General features: G+C 38.8%; 1 protein-coding gene across 1 annotated transcript in view; it reads left to right on the plus strand.

Moving 5' to 3' along the window:
- oxct1a (3-oxoacid CoA transferase 1a) overlaps positions 1-16825 on the plus strand; it is a 41944-nt gene that overhangs the window by 5040 nt on the left and 20079 nt on the right. The window contains exons 4-9 of the mRNA XM_041042055.1: positions 3658-3793; positions 3980-4129; positions 4919-5025; positions 5428-5488; positions 16088-16195; positions 16543-16657. Of these exons, the coding sequence (XP_040897989.1) occupies positions 3658-3793; positions 3980-4129; positions 4919-5025; positions 5428-5488; positions 16088-16195; positions 16543-16657 (677 nt within the window). The remainder of the gene's footprint in view (positions 1-3657; positions 3794-3979; positions 4130-4918; positions 5026-5427; positions 5489-16087; positions 16196-16542; positions 16658-16825) is intronic.

Below are 16825 nucleotides of genomic sequence, written 5' to 3' on the forward strand. Positions count from 1 at the left end.
TATATTTGAGGAAAAAAAACTCACAACTGGAGCATTTCACTGCAATTCTCCTTTATAGTTTCCAGCATATTGTTGATGTCATTTTTGCAAGAGATTCTTTTTCTTTTCAGTTGTCATGTCTTCTTCCGTAATCGAAACGCAATGTGCTGCCACCCAGTAGACACTCACCTAAGTTGTTTACACAGCAAGACTGAAATTTGAGACAGTAACTAAAACCTAAACTCATCTACTAAAATATAAACAGTAAGACTGCAGTTTTTAATCCGACATTTTTAAACAGCATACAATTTTGTATGTTTTTTAACCATCATCCCAACTATATGGAATTTAAAAATATTTACCTGAAATATAGCAGCCGGTTGCACTGTCTGGATGTTGTTTTTTTGTTTTTTATTTTGTGAAAATGAGCTATAGTATTAGGGGAAAAAAGGGTTAATACTGTGCCCTATTCTGAAATTATAATTTTCATTACATTCATGTGCATGGATTAATATTACTGAGGAGGTTGAGTGTCAAACTTGACAGTGGCTATTTTGAGTAATGTTTGGAAACCAAACACTATATTCTTTCTTTCATTTTTTTTAAGCCTAGGCCATTGTTATGGAACAACAACTGTAAAATAAATTACCTGCCATAAAGTGAAGACTAAACTTTAGAAAGGACAAAAATGCAGAACACAAAGTGTTATGCTATATCTGTGCCAAAGACTGTTTGAATATATCTCTCTGTGCCAGTAGTTGTTTTAGCCTGAAAAACACTGACCTATGAGTGTGTTAGTGTGCTTCACTAGACTTTTCTCGTGGACCTTGATTTTTGGACAGATATTGACTCTTGGACCAGGGACTCAGATTGTTTGCATGAGTCAGGCCATCCTTTTGAACAACCATTGCTCCCTTAAATGTTTTCCCCCCGCAGACAATATTTGTTGGGGAAGAGTGTAACCACTTGCAAACAGTGGTCATATTGTCTCTTTTGTGTAGATGAGAAAGTTCCAACACAATGAAACTTCTTAGTGAGAGGGAACTGTAATACATGTAGTACCCGTGTACATGCCTCACTTCTAGTTTCTGTGTGAATACTGCTTTGACTGGGGCTTATAGACAGAGACAGGCATGCATCTGTTCAAACTGCAGCAAGGGGATGGGAAAGTTGAGAGTTACATTGACGTTAGCAGGGATCCGTTACACATGACAGTTAAAACTGATTATTCTTGTAGCTTAAAAAGCTACCGGTGGTTGTGCACTGTACAGCTGCTGTTTTCTTGGTCGCAGCTGAATCTGGTTTAAATTTCCTGGCTCAGTAGGGAAGAGGGCTGGAAGAAACGTGAAAAGTAGTAGTTATGTAACGTTTAACTCCAGAGAGAAGATTCCTAACTCTGAAAACTCCCCTTCCTCTTCTTGCTTCTTCTTGAATGCCTGCAACCTGCCAAATAAGTAATGCTGTAGTGGTGTCACGCTATGTGTTATTTGTATTGTGTGAGAAATAAGGAGTAATGCAGACATGATAATGGAAAGGGCATTCTTTACTTCTTTGAGCTCTAAACAATATAAACACATGTTTTTTCAATACAGGTAGCTATTATCTTAATCCGGGGGGGTAATTAACAGTATGGATTGTTGATAAAAGACAATATGATGAAAGAAATTTTGAGAATGGATGTCTTTTTCTTAATGATCTCATATCAGTCTATCCAAAAAGTCAGTTAGCCAGTGGAATGTGTTTAATATGTTGGCACACAAAGGAAAGTAACTCCACATCACTGAAGACTGTACACACAGTTTGTACAACAGACATTGCTGACCTATTTTTGGTAGCAGTGAGAGGCAAGTGTAATTTTAGTTTTGGAACTGTTGCACGGTTGCAATGTCATCTACACAAGTCTTACCTGACAGGTTTAATGCGCTTGAAAATATCCTAAAATACTGTTTATGTGGCTGTGTCTCTGTGCAGTAATGACTAATACAGGTGGGGATGCATTTCTTTATTTTAAAAGTTTGTAGTATTCTGGGAAACTTCTGACTGCGGTGTCTCTACACTGTTGAATGAGTTGTTTCACCCCATAGAGCACTGGCACAGTGAGCTCCTTATGCACTGTAATTTGAGATGAGAGGGATTTAGTTGTACACAAGAGGAAATTATTTAGCTGTGACAGAACTGTCACCCCCTGTAGCTTTATATTTACTGTATAATCATCAGCTTCAGACGTTTTACACAAACAGAAAAGATTCTACATAAAAGGCAGTTTTTCTGTTCAAGATTACTGCTAGAGCTCAGCTGGTATTTTGCTGGGAAAGGTTGCGTGACAAGGTTTTAGTCCTCAGACACACATAGTGTACATGCACACTAGTTTCATTAACAAGATCCCAGAATGTCAACATTAGTTAAACCAAATCCTTTTAGTAGACTGCCTATGATGTGTTATAACATTACTGGTGTGTGTGGGAAAGGGTACTTATCACAGTCATCTGTTTTTGGTATTCTGAGCGCACATGGCCTACATATCTTGTCAGCTGACCTGAGATTAGACAAAGCAGTAGTTCTTGATTCTCAGCTTCTCAGAAACGAGGGAGAACTCACTCTTTGTAAAGCCCAGCTTTACTCTTGTCTCTGATTAGTAGGACCAGAGACAGAGCAGCAATAGAGATGAAATATTTTTAGACATATTAACATACAGCAAGCTGTTTTTTTTTTATTTTAGAATTACAAAACGTAGAATAGACATTGAAATTAACTTGAGTTGACTACAGTGTGTTGTAATCAGACAGGGTGGGAAATACAAGATGAGATGCTTGACAGTATCTTACTTTTATCTTATTCCACAAAGCAGTATTGACAGTGTTTAAAATGGCTTTATGTGTTTTATAAGCTTTTATGAATCTTATGTCTTCATAGCTTAATGACTGACTAGCCACACAAAGCCAAACCTCTCGTAACTGCTGACCCATTTCAGTATTTCAACAACCCTAGTGACACAGTAACTTTATTTGGCCACTTAAAGTTCCTGCAATACTAGCCAGCCACTCTGCAGATGTTTGATCTCATGAGTTTTCCCTACAAATGAGGTTAGGCTTCAGTTAGTCTGTGCTTTACCTGTCTTTAATACAAAAAAGAGCCATTTCAATTGGTAAGCACTACATCTTTTGATGTAGTTTGGATTTTTTGACACAGATCAATACATTAATATACTTTAATGTCAAAGTGACAAGTCTCTTCAAATGTACCCAAATGGATTGCAATTAGAAAACCCAAAATAGTTGACTGCATAAGTGTTTGCACTCTTTAAGATAGTTTGTAGTAGCGGCACCTTTGGCAGCATTGAATTTCTGTGTCAGCTTTTCACATCTGAACATTACAGTTTCCCCCTCTCTGCTTTGCAAGACAAGAGCTTGCAAGCTCAAGCTCTGTCAAGTTACATGGAGACAATGAGTGAAGAGAAGAGCCTTCGCTATATGATATAGACATTTAACTTGTGAAATAGACTTACTGTGATCCTTTTCCTCATTTTCTTTAAAACTTTTTTTGTGAGACATGTCTGTCTAATTAAATGATGAAAATTCTAGTATAAAACCCCACTTTCTCTGTCTCGGTGGTTATTCTATGTGCTGCAGCCCAATTGGCCCCCTTTAAAAGTCAGTAATGCTGTGTTTATGTTTTCAGAGTGGATAACTTTGGCCTGGGCCTGCTGCTCCAGACTAAGCAGATCAAGAGGATGATCTCCTCATATGTTGGAGAGAATGCCGAGTTTGAGCGACAGTATCTGGCAGGGGAGTTGGAAGTGGAACTGACACCACAGGTTGGTCAAAAAAAAAAACAGACAAACAAAAAAAAATATATGCTCATATCATGAAAACATACGTTCACAGCCAAATTCTATTAAGATGACATATTGTATATACTACATACGCGATAGAATCAAAGGCGTGCAGTTGATGTTTATCTGTTGTACTGGTCTCTTAATCTGTCACCTTTTTCTTCAAAGGGCACTCTTGCAGAGAGGATCAGGGCCGGGGGTGCTGGGATTCCAGCCTTCTTCACAGCCACTGGCTATGGCACACTGATCCAAGAGGGAGGCTCTCCCATCAAGTACAACAAAGATGGCAGCATTGCCATTGCCAGTGAGAAGAGAGAGGTGATAGTGCTGTCTTCCCTATTGTGTTTGTGTCATGGAGCCCATGAAGAAGTCAGTGCAAAGTTTTGTTTGCTTTAGATGACTGCAGATTTTTTTCCGCACTCGTGGCCACTTACCCTGCTAGTTTGTTTGACAGGTTGAGAGCTACAGTCAAGCCTGGATATAGTACATAAAAGCGATCTTGGATCCACTTCATAATGGAGTTTGCTTCCCGAGGGCTCAGTTGTGGTCCGTTGTAGTCCTTGGCAGAAGCGAAAGCCAACTTCTCTAAACGGCGGAATATGTGATGGGTTGAACAAATCACATTAAGGACATTAATGCATCAGTAACAGCCTTATAGTGTAAAAACACACTTTACTAGGGCAAATAGTTTATGCTCATAATTTGAATGTATGCACTGAGAAAGCACAGCACAAAACTCATGTTTGGAGAAAGGCTGCATTGTTCTGAATGTTTTCAAAAGAAAATTACAGCTTGTTTGACTGGTTGTATTTTTTTTGTCTTTGTAGCATTCTAGCAAGCTCAAAGTAACTGTATTTGAATAATGAGGAAAGCTTCAAAATTTCTTCGTGTTTACAAAAAAATAAGACTGTTCACAGTAATATGTGAGGCTGATGTGCTTCCACGAATGTTTATTGTGATATTGATTTTCTTGTGTGCAATAATGACTTATCTAGGTCTGGGCTCAAGTGCTTGGGCCAAGTCTGAAAATGAAAACAGGCTACCATGTTCAGCCTTGACTGTTATTAGTGCCATTCACTCCTTGAACTGTGTTGTCATTGTCCACAGGTGAAAGAGTTCAGTGGCAGGCACTACATCATGGAAAAAGCCATCACTGGAGACTTTGCATTGATCAAGGCATGGAAGGCTGACAAAGCTGGAAACATTGTTTTCAGGTAACTATTGAATTCACAATACAAAAAAAGAGTTTTGATCATGTTACACTAAACAGGAATATCTTTACTGATCACACATCATTAGAACACACATGTTGTGTTATGGCAATGCCATTGTTTATCTTGTAAAGGATTCAGCTTCTTCCTGCATCAAAGTGATTAGACTTGTCTTTATCACCTTGGCTGTGTTTGCACAACAATCACAACATGCTGCTGTTGGTGTATGTGACTGATGGAAATTAGTAGATGTAGTAAAGTCTTCCTCCACAAGAGAGCAGCGTCCCCCAGTAAACTGATCTCATACTTGCTGTTAGATATTGGGTATCAAACTGACAGTTTTGTGGTTGAAATATTTTCTTACCTCATATATGTTTTAACATCTTTCTTGTTCTTCTCTGTCAGAAAAACAGCAAGGAACTTCAATCAGCCCATGTGCAAGGCAGCCAAAACCACCATAGTTGAGGTACGCATGATAAACAACACAAAATCACACACTTTTAATGTCTGCCTGGAATGTGTCTTTTCACACATGTCTATCAGCTGAGTCACCATCTCAAAACGTAGGTTTCAGTTTTCCTTTTATGGCTTTCATTTTTTAAGGCATTTAGTTACTCTGGTGCCCAAATAGCTGAAATAGACCCCCTAGGCAAAAAATATTAATAAGAAAAATCAACATTCAACCACAGCTGAACTTTGAGAACACATATCTATGTACCATGATATAAATATCCTAAATTTCTTTAAATTTTCTTATCCTAAAATTTTTAAGTTGCAGCACCTTTTCAGAACTGATCTGGAATGAATTTGTGTTTCAACCAACCAAAATCACCCCACCACCTACATCTACAAGTAACCTGTGGAAAAAAAGAAAAACATTTCCATGATGATTAACTATAGACCATGGGGAAAAAAAATGGGGTAAAGAAAACAGCCTTTTGAGATTTGAACATAGGTTCACAAAAGCAGTACTTCAGCTATACATCCTGTAGCCGGTAGAGGTAACCAAATATATTAATCTTTTGAAATAGATTCTATCTAACCGTCCTATAAGGAAACCTGGGAAAAAGAGACTGTTACCTTCCTTTTATACTCAAGGTGAGGAGCAGAGATGTGAGACAGGCCTCTCACAGGTGAAAGGCCAGGTGTTGTATGGTTGTGAGCTGAAAAGATCACCTATAATTGGGAATAGTTTATATTCCCCTGAATATAACTCTTAGCCTCGGATATTATTAATAGACTAGTAGTTGTAAGATTGTAAGAGTGAGCATGTTCCATGCATCCATGTCTGGGATGTCTGTGTCATACCTAGTTTCAGTCTGTCTGGTTACCCACCTATGTGGCATTTGACAGCACAGATATGTGATCGTTCATCTCTCCCTTCTGTGTGTGTATGTGTCTCCATTTCCGTCTCCACCCCTCCAACACACAAGCAGCTTCACACCTCCCATATAGACACTGTTTGATTCAGAGAGCAGCAGGGAGGAAAACTGTGTGTGTGAAAACCATAAAACACAGGCGCTGTCTGAAAATAAATCGGTAGCGAAGGGTCTCTAATAAATCTAACAGAGTTCCACAAAGCACATTTTTAATTATTCCACGGTGGCTGGACTTGAGATTTAGTCTGTTGTTGATTAGTAATGTCTGGGACCAAAGGGTGGAGTAAATTTTCTCTTTATAGAGGTGTTGTAGTGACTTTATGGTTGATTGATCACTAAGATTTGGTTTATAGCGGTAAGTAGAACAGGTATTACTGAGTTTTAAGACAACAGCTTTCTGCACACGTCCCAGCTGAAAGAAACTCTAAATTCAACTGTTTGGAATCATGCCTTATCCTGTGCATGTGTGGCGACAACGACCATGAGACCAGTGATGAATATCAATGAATTATGGAGAATCAGTGCTGTGATGTAATATAAATTGTCCAATTTTGTTCTGCAAGGACAATGAGACTAATCACCCTGACAGCACTGATGCCACCAAGAAATCTGTCTGTGTGACGTCTGCTGGAGCTGTGATGTAGACGGTAGTGACATGAATGATAATGCAGCTCTGCTTAGAAAGCTGCGTTATGAGATGCAATAATTGGCTAGATTTAATATCGAAGTGTCTTCTTCAACCTTTCTGCACCCAGAGTGATCTGCTCAAGGTGTTTTTGGTAAGTGGAGAGGATGAAACAGTTGTTTAAAGGGGCTGGAGCCTACGTTTCTTCTAGACTTTTTTTTATTTTTATTTTTTTATTTCCAGGTGCATTTCTAAGATTGTTTTGTGGCATTTCTACTTCCTTACTGTGGAGAGTGGCAGGAATGATAGGAGAGACAGAGAGAGCAGGAATGATGTGACAAGCTGAAAGCGATAGATCCCACAATATCACAAGCTTCCAGGATGCACCTGACAGTTAACGCGGTCTGAGAGAAGTTATGAACACAAACAGCCTTTGCAAACACTCATAGATTCAGAAATAACTGCAAAGCTTAATTATTCAAACAAGGACACAATGTATGCAGCCTTTTAAATGGAGCACCAGACATAGGTGTGTAGCCTAAAGAAATTTTCTGATAAATGACCTATTTATGAAAAGAATTAATGTCATATCTCAATCAATTAACCTCACCCAAAACACATTCCACAACCTGACACAAATTATCTTATTTTGGGAAAGGAAAGCTCTTCATTTGCATCTGAACTTAGATGAATCCAATTTAAATGTAATTTGATGTTCCCTGCCAGCGCTAAAACCAGACTGTGTCAAACAACTGTGTCAGTTTCAGCCTAGTCTTTGAAGATTTTGCATTTCACTGCTTTTTCAGTTCATGTTCTAATAACAAATAGTGCTTTCAGACACTTGTCATGCACATTTCAGCTAAATGGTTCCACCCAGTGGGGCATTCATTGTGGATTGTGCTGCAGTCTGACAAATGATATCAAACAGGATTCAATTCAAAATGTTGGATTGGAATTTAATACATTTAAAAACTGTCTTCCTAGATTCTGCGGTTATTAGTTTGTCTTTACTTGCATTTTGAAAATCTGACATGAAAAGCTGAGAAGGGACCTTTCTTCCTCCTTAATATTCATCCTCTTCAGATTCCTTGTATGAAATAATAAATTAACATTGCTCCCAATGTAAAATAAATATCAAATTATAAGAAAATAGTATTTCAGATGTGTATTAGGACTAACATTCAGTAGCTGTATGTTTAAGTACTTGAAACACTTGGAATCCCATTATAGCTGTCTGAATATGCCTTTTTTATGGCAGTGCAGGTAATGTGAACATTATCTATGACAAGCCTACTTATTGGTGACAATAAAGTGATAGGCCTCTATTGCAGCAGCCATTAAGAACCTTTTATCCCTGATACTGAAGCAATTACCGTCTCTGAAAATAAATGTGTCTTTAGGATTCAGTCTGTGCTCAGTCATAAATCTGGTGATATGCTGTCAATATTGACCTTGTTGTCTTGGGTAACAGTTAAGGCAGAGAGAGGAAACAGCAGACAGGGTCAGTGTTTGTGAAGCTACTCATTTAACTTGCAGTTCAGCTTGGCAGCTCAGGCTGGTGTGCAGCAAGGTCTTAGACGATCATGTTGCACAGTAAACTGCTTGTCTGCTTGAGTAGATTTCGTTCTCTGTAGCCTTTACACAGCAAGGTAGGCTCAAATTGTTCCTGCGCTAAGCCCCGGAGCAATTTGAGCCTCTTACCAAAAGGGAAAAAATGTCAGACGTTGTGGTGGGAGACTGATTAAAAAAAAAAGTAAAATGGGGGGAGGTGCAAAACAAAGATGACGCAGCTCTCATTTTCAGGTAAAGGGCAGAAAATTAGACTGTAGTTATGACTAAACAAAAACAACTAGGCTGATTAGATTCAATCCACATTGGATTAATTTAAGTCCTATCAAATACTCCATCAGTTGTGAAATTAAGTTCTCTAGTAAGAATCAAAGAAACCCCTGCCCTTGTCAGTATGTTTCCTGACATTGTTTTTATTAACTAATGGAATATCACCACATCAAAGCGAGTTCCATAAATATTGGTTAGCTTCCCCTTGACACATAACTAAAGCTGGTGCCCATTAGCCTCTTGAATAGTATTTTGTTTAGCCAACCCACTCCTCTCTAATGGTTGTTTGAATTACCTGTGCTTGAACTCTTTACTTTCAGGCTGTCATTATCATTTAAAAGGCATATTAAATTTAAATATTTACTTACGTTGCATCTTTAACTGTCAATAAATAGAAATTCAAAGTATACATTTGAATTTGAATTATGAATTTTTGAACTGCTTTACCTCATGCTAAGTGAATGCGTGTAAAGCATTAAATCTCTGAGGGGGATTCTGGGAAGCAAATTTAAATGATTTCCCTGTAGTTTATCAAGAACATGGGAACTTTCACCAGCTGGCTCCCTTTCATGCAAGAAACTCCATTCCACAGGTCAGTGATCACTGGCATATCATTTTAGTCCCTATCCCAATTCTGATACATAAGTCGACTCTTTTCTGAATTTAAACTACAAGAGGCAGGAATGGTGTCAGAATACGAGATAACACAAAAGCACTTTGGAAATTACCAGATCATCACCAGCTCCTGCCATGGTTGCTAGGCAACCAAACCCGGCTATTCAATTGTTGAACGTTCCGCAGTATCCAGCTGGTCCAGTTATTCCCTTATCGCAGGTACAGTGAAAGGCCCCACTGCATTGTGGGACACAATGCAACAGACACTGAATAAAAGCAGTGGTTTCTGCTGTTGTTTGACCATCAGTCACAGTAAATGACCCAACTGTATTCTGTTACTGTGGCAATGCAGTGTAGTGGTGTGGATGTTGGTGTGCACAACCAACCAGTCATGTATGAATGGAATGAACGAGTTTGTGTGTGTTTTGCTCTTTTAACCAGGCTGGAGGTCTAATTGGATACAAGTGACCTCTCTCCTCAGGGGTTTCAGCGTCAACCTTCCGCTGTACATTTGTGTTGAAATATAAATAGCAAGGGCTTAAGCAGTGTATTGTTTTGTTTTGTGCTTTAGATGTGTTAGCATGAACTGTGCTGTGGTACATAATGCCTTGTTTGTTCACTGCTTGTTGTTTCAGTAATTTATTATAGCCAACATTTTTCATGCTATTTTGCAACACTTACTATGCCTTGTTGAGTTTTTTTTGCCTTGTTCTTGACTTGTGCTCTTGACTAACTCCATTACTCAAGCTACTGTTGGCAAATAATTATAAATCCAGTAATTTTCCCCATCATTTCCTGCCTAAAGAGGTTCATGAATTAGCTTTTGTGTGCATAAGATGTGTAATGAATGTCATCATTTCTGTCTGCATTTTCCACAATTTGTGGGGAAGGATGTTGTGGGTACAGAGACGGTCTAGGTTATTCCTTTTCCAACTATTTTTTGGCTCATCACCACAGTGTTGCAAAAATGATTGGTAGCTTTAATCTAATAGGATCCATGTGATGTGTCAGAAAGTGACATGATTTTCAATTGAAATTGGTTTAAAATTATTATTGTGTAACACAGAAATGACGCAGCAACAAAGTTGACTTTGAGCTGAAACCTCTCCAGAGCAAATGGTGGTTATTGAAGGGCTGGTGTGGCTACAACTACAGCAAATTGCTGCAATACCAATGGACAGATGGCTGTAAAAGCCTTTGACATCTTTTTTTTTTATATTCCACTAAAAGTGTTTGTACGCTCTTTTGAATGCATAAGTAGAAAGATGTTGCATCACAATGACACTTATATTAATATTAATATTAATATTAACATTAATATTAATATAAATATTGTGCTTACATGTCAATTTAGCAGAGACTTTCTTGTGAGACTGTACAGCAATTTAGAGAGAGTTTGTAAAATTAACTTAGTCTTGAAAGAAGCACACATGTCCAAGAGGTAGGTTCATGAATGAACTCATGAAGTATATCTAGTAAGCCAATCAATAAGATTTGATAAAGAAATATTTGTAATATCTGAAATTTTTACTCTTCATTTAAATATTCAATCTTTGAATATATTTGCTGTCAGTTCTTATTAGTAATTTGATGTGTGAACAGTAACAGCAGGGAGATAAAAGAACAGATCTCATTCTTAATTTTTGTGTCAATTCACTGAAACAAAATTCAGATTGTCTATTTTTCTGTCCATTTTTGTTGAGGCACGTGCATGTAATAGACATAAAACTTCACATAATGTAACTGGCATTACATTAAAAGTACAGTCAACTGAATGTAGCTATTCAGGTCAGGCCTTTCCTTACATTTCATTTCAACATACAGTTTCATGGTCACCTTACATTTTTAGGGACATTGATAGAAGTATTTGCCTATCTGAAATAACCATATTTGTTGTTTAAGTATTGCTCCAATTTATAAGGTGTCTCCCCAAGCATTATAGGACATACTGAGCATTTTGGTCATGACTAATCTGAAATGGAACGTTACGTCACTTAGGCTAACAATAACTCTAGAAGTTAGACAGGTTGGCATAGACTTAAATTCAAGTGCCATTCTGACATTGACTGACTGACACTAAAGCCGATGACACACTCAAGGGCTAAATTTTAATAATCAGCTGTGGGTCATTGTAGGAGTGGTTAAAAAGAGAGACAGAAAAGTGCACAGAGAATATAAATAGAGATGATGAAAGTGAGAGGAAGGGGACTACAGATTTACAGAACATATGCGGAAACAGAATGTTTGAAATTTGCATGTTATACATTCTGAGTATAAGTTCAGAGTTCCCTGACGACTGCCTATCATCTGAATCTGAAGCACATTGCATGGTGGCTTATGTGTTCTTTGAAATGTAATCATTACCATTTGAGCTGGGCATGGAGTTGTCCATTCCAATTGCTTTGGTGTGTGTATAATGTGTGATTTGGAAAAATGTATTTTTAGTTCCTGTAATGTTTTCAGGTTTTGCACTTGCTGGCTGTCTCCCATTTTCTGGATACCATAAAGGCTGTCCTAGGCGAGGCAAGCTTCCACTGAGAGGAAACAGATTGCTCATGTTGTCAGTATTCTGGGTTAGAGGATAAAGCCGGAGCTGAGCCCCGAAAGTGGCAGCAGAGCATGGCCAAGTGCCCACACACACACACACACACAAACACACACTCACACACACTGAGAGGAAGATGGAGAGGCTATAAATACACAGGGTAATGAGAGTGTGGTGTCGCTGTCATCCTCATGCTCTGTCGCCTGTAGCCACACCATCTCTTTCTCCTGGCTGTCGCATTTCAGTATGCGCGCAAACACACACACGCCCAAACAAAATAGAGACATGAGGGATTATTAGCTCAGGTAACTCCACAATTTAAGCATTAGCTACTGAAGGTTGTCTGTAATATCCCAGTTAATCAAGGTGTTATATCAAGCTGGTCTAAACTTGAAATTGACAAATCCATACTTGGAGCTGACGCAGTTTTATTAAGGTCATTTTGGTGAGTTTCAAGTAAGTTCCAAGTAAAGTTTTGCTGACTTTACTTGGATGGAGTAAAGTTTGGAGGTGTCTAGTTAGGAGGTGGAAATGTGAGTCCGACTATACCACGTTCATCCAAAATAAAAATTATAGAAATAATTATAGAAATAATAGAAATTCAGGTTCCCTAGAAGATGGTTCCTAATAATTTTCATGATGCCCAGACCTTATCTTTAGCACCATCATCAGGGCAGATTTCCACTTGCACACAAACCTTACAAGCTCATAACGTGTCGAAAAAAGGAAGGGTCTGTTCTAAGGGGAGCCAAAAAAAATCCCTCTGTAAATTTTATGTCAACCCACCCACTGGATGTTTGTATTTTTTTGCGCAAGGTACTGATAATGAATGACCAATTTCTTCATTAAATTTGTCAATGGTATGATTGTTTTGGATGACTTGAAGGCCAGCACTGGCTCACTTTGGTACTGAAAGGCTGTATGTGCATCTGAATCCCGCTCTAAAAATATGCTGGTGCTTCTCATATATTGATCACAATGTTCAGCCATAATATGTTTGCACATTTATAATTATGCAACACACATGCCAATCACTAAAACAAAGGGAAAACATAAACTAATTTCTGTCCTTGTTAAATTTTTTTGTTTTAGTTCCAGGGACTGAAAAATGTGGTCAAACTGGAACTGTTGCACTGTTTGATTTTATTTTTTTTTTTTTTTTGAGCAAACATTAGAACTAAGGATGGCATATTTCCAGCAATGTTTAATAACCATAGTGGGAACACTATATCCGACACCACTGTTGGTGGTTTATTCTAGGAATCTGGTAGCATTGTGTACCAATCAGTTTGAGATTAACAAGATTTGACAAAGCGCACAGCCTAAAACAGCACACACTCTCGAAAAAACGCTTGTTGTGTCCCCAGAGGGCACTTTGATTCCCTCTATCCTCCTGCCAGCTCACTTCATGCCTCTCTCTGCTCTCATTGATGTGAAAATTGTTCTACAGATGTGGGAATATCAATGTCTGTGTCTATGCGTGTGCCTGTTCGCTTGCTCCACACACCTGCTCATTTGCGTGTGACCATGTGTTACTCTTGTGTGTTTTTATTATTTTATTTTAATGCTTTATCCTTCCTTGTCCGTTGAACCTCCTGTCTGAACTACATCTGAGCAGCCGGGACACATCACCTAGATGAAAGGAACAGAGGCTTTTTTTTTATGTACACAGCACATTTAAATTGTATGAGCTTGTTATTGTGCTTTGACTTACCTTTGGCAGGCTAATTGAAAATAGAGCTGAATACATGGTTTGTTAGCATGTGTGTGAGAGACCAACAAACGGACATGGAGAAACCCATCTCTGAGGTGTGATTTTTTTTTTTGTTTTTGTTTTATAGGGGCCCTCTATTTGACACCTTTTTATTGAAGAGGCAAAATTAGGGATTGATACTGTTGATTATATTATTTCATCTGAAGTCTTGAAATTTATACCCCCAAATATTTCTAGTGATTCCCTTGCCACCAGTCTTCCCTGTTTTATTACCGTCGCTGTTTTATAATGTGATGAGTGCAGTCTTGCTTGATGAAGATGTCTTTGGAAATCATCATTCTCACAAAAGACAGATCAAGCCCCTAGAGAAAGATGTGGGCGGATGTGTGGGACTGCTGTATCAGTTCTCTTGCGCTACCAATCTCATCCTGCATGGCCTCGTTTTCACCATGGAGTATCAGAGATTTACCATAACCCAACCAAGAGAACCAGAAAAAGAGTCTAAAATCACTTTGCGCTCCTGAGTGGCCCTAGCTTGCCACAGACCAAAGCCTGCGTATCCATGACAACGCTAAGATGGGATCCACTCTTAGCCATTGACTCCTCTCAGTCAGCTCTGAGTGCTGAGGGAGGAAGTGGAGATAGGGAGAGATTCAATTCAATTTGCTCTGAACGGCTGCTTGCCCCTCATGTAAATGGAATAAGTGGGTTACACTGTCAGCTACACAGGACTGAAGCACAGAGAAGTAGAAGGGAGGGCGAGAATTATGTTGTCATGGTTAAGTCCCCCTTTTGGTCCCCAGAGATGTGATGATAACTCTGGTGCTTGGTTGCTCTCTTCTCTTCTTTTTTTTTTTTATCCTTTTAATTTTGTGTTATCTCAAGTGCTTTCCACCCTTGAAGAATCTTCAGGAAGAAAGAAATTGCACCTCTTCCCTCTTACTCTTAGTCTCTTCTGTTTGACAAAGGAAAATCAGTTCTCTCTGCTTGCTGCTGTTCCCTTCATAATTTGGTTTTGATTCTTAGGTTTACCCAAAATCTCAGGGACAACTGTGTTTAATAACGCTGCCTACTGTAAATATGAACGTTACATATGAAGTTTAGGAGCTAGAGCAGGCTAAAAATGGGCCCGCAAGAATGAGTGGAGCCCACGCGTGCTGCACAAGTCTTCTGAACACCTGTATAGTGGAGGCTGTAGGCTCCGTTTCTAGCTGTTCCTCATGTTTCCTTAAGAGGAGGGAGCAGGTGCGATTGTGGTGGGATTTCTATCCCAGCCATGTTGACCCAACTCTGCTTAAATCAATAGCCATTTCCATCTGTGTCTTGTTAGTCAGACAGAAATAACTCGTTATGTACACTCTTCTTCTACTGCTGGACACACTCTAGACAAAGGTGATGCCCCTCTGTCTCAGAGTCAGGCTTATATTGTTTGGTTGATATTTGAGACACATACCTTTCTTATTATGCTGCTATATTAAATGATAGACTAATTAAAATATTATGAGGGTATATTTAGGCAATATAAGTGTCAAATGTCATAGCAGCTCCACTGAGATTGTCAGAAGAAGCTGAACTGAAAAGCTAGACCTAAAAAGGAGTCCTGAGGCAGAGCTTGTGAAATAGACCTATAGATAAAAAAAAAAGATGTAGCTGTACATTGTTTTCCACATAGGTGAGTAAAAAGCTTGTTTTGACCTCTGTGTTTGGTTTGACCAAAGTCCTTCCAACACCAAAACAATCTCCTCCACACACCCCTACTCTCCATTGCCTTTGATCCAAGGATCAAGCTACGTCCCTTGGGCTTGGAGTGTCAGATGATCCTCTTCTGTTTTCAGTCTTCCAAGCTGGCTTTAGGTGTACAGACAGTTTTCGCTGGACTCAGTGGAGTTGCTAAAAGAATAAATATAACACCTTCTCCCACAAATATTTGCCCTTTCTTCGCTGTGAAAGACATGACAGTAGCTGAATTTATAAACCTGTGAAATCATATTTGAAGAACAAATATCCGCTAATGCATCACAGTTACTGTTGTTTGTAGCTCAGTTTTGGATTTAATATCAAGCACAATAAAAAGGTTGCTGTGAGGATTTCCATTCTTTTTTTTTTTTTTATCAGGAATGGCCTTTAAAAATTACCAAATAACTTAATATTCAAGGTAATTGAATATTAAGTTAAAATCTGGTGGTCTTTATCAGTTAATCTGTGAAATTTCATAGGTGGGTAGGCAGAGGGTATTTCCTGGTCATGTAATTACATCACTGCATGGTTTCCTTATCTGAACTTTAATCTCAAGGGTCATGAGACAGGCGAAGGTGGAATTCATCACTCTGTTTATGTCTTCTGTGTAGGTGGAGGAGGTGGTGGATGTTGGGACCTTTGCTGAAGAGGACATCCACATACCCAGTATCTACGTCCACAGGGTTGTCAAGGGAGCCAGCTACGAGAAGAGGATTGAGGTACAAAACAAAGCCTTTGATGGCGTGCATGAGTGGAGAGATTATACATAAAAAGCATGAAACAGCACGTTGTATCCATTCTTTCTGGATTATGTCGCCATGCAGTTGTCACTTTATTGAAAGTCATGTGCCATTAACCAATTGGTTAAATTATTAAAAATGATACATGATTAATCCTCTAACAATTAAGTGCAGAGTAAAGCTCTTTCTGAATAAGTGATTGTAGCAGGGCTTAACATTTCCATCGCTGTTCAGAAACACTATCCATATATGTTCTTGTGCTTTGCCAGAAATAGCCTCTCAAGGTGCTGTCTCTCTTTTCCTCATATATCTCTCCATGGTTCCAGAAACGCACGGTAAGGAAAAACCAAGAACAGAAGCCCAAGCCGAAGAAGGACTCGGATATTGTTCGGGAAAGGATCATTCGCCGGGCTGCTCTGGAGTTTGAGGATGGGATGTATGGTATCCTTTGAAAAGAATACGAGCAGTGAGCAAGTCACAAAATCATATAACTTTGGCCAGTAGCCACAGAAAAAAAGAAAGCTGTGCCTTAGCTTCCTTTCTTTTACAGCATGATGAGTGATTATTAACTTTGCTTCAGTTGATTGCACTGGCATAATAGCCATAGTT

Source organism: Toxotes jaculatrix, chromosome 7, assembly GCF_017976425.1.
Source record: "Toxotes jaculatrix isolate fToxJac2 chromosome 7, fToxJac2.pri, whole genome shotgun sequence".
NCBI classification, from domain to species: Eukaryota; Metazoa; Chordata; class Actinopteri; family Toxotidae; genus Toxotes; species Toxotes jaculatrix.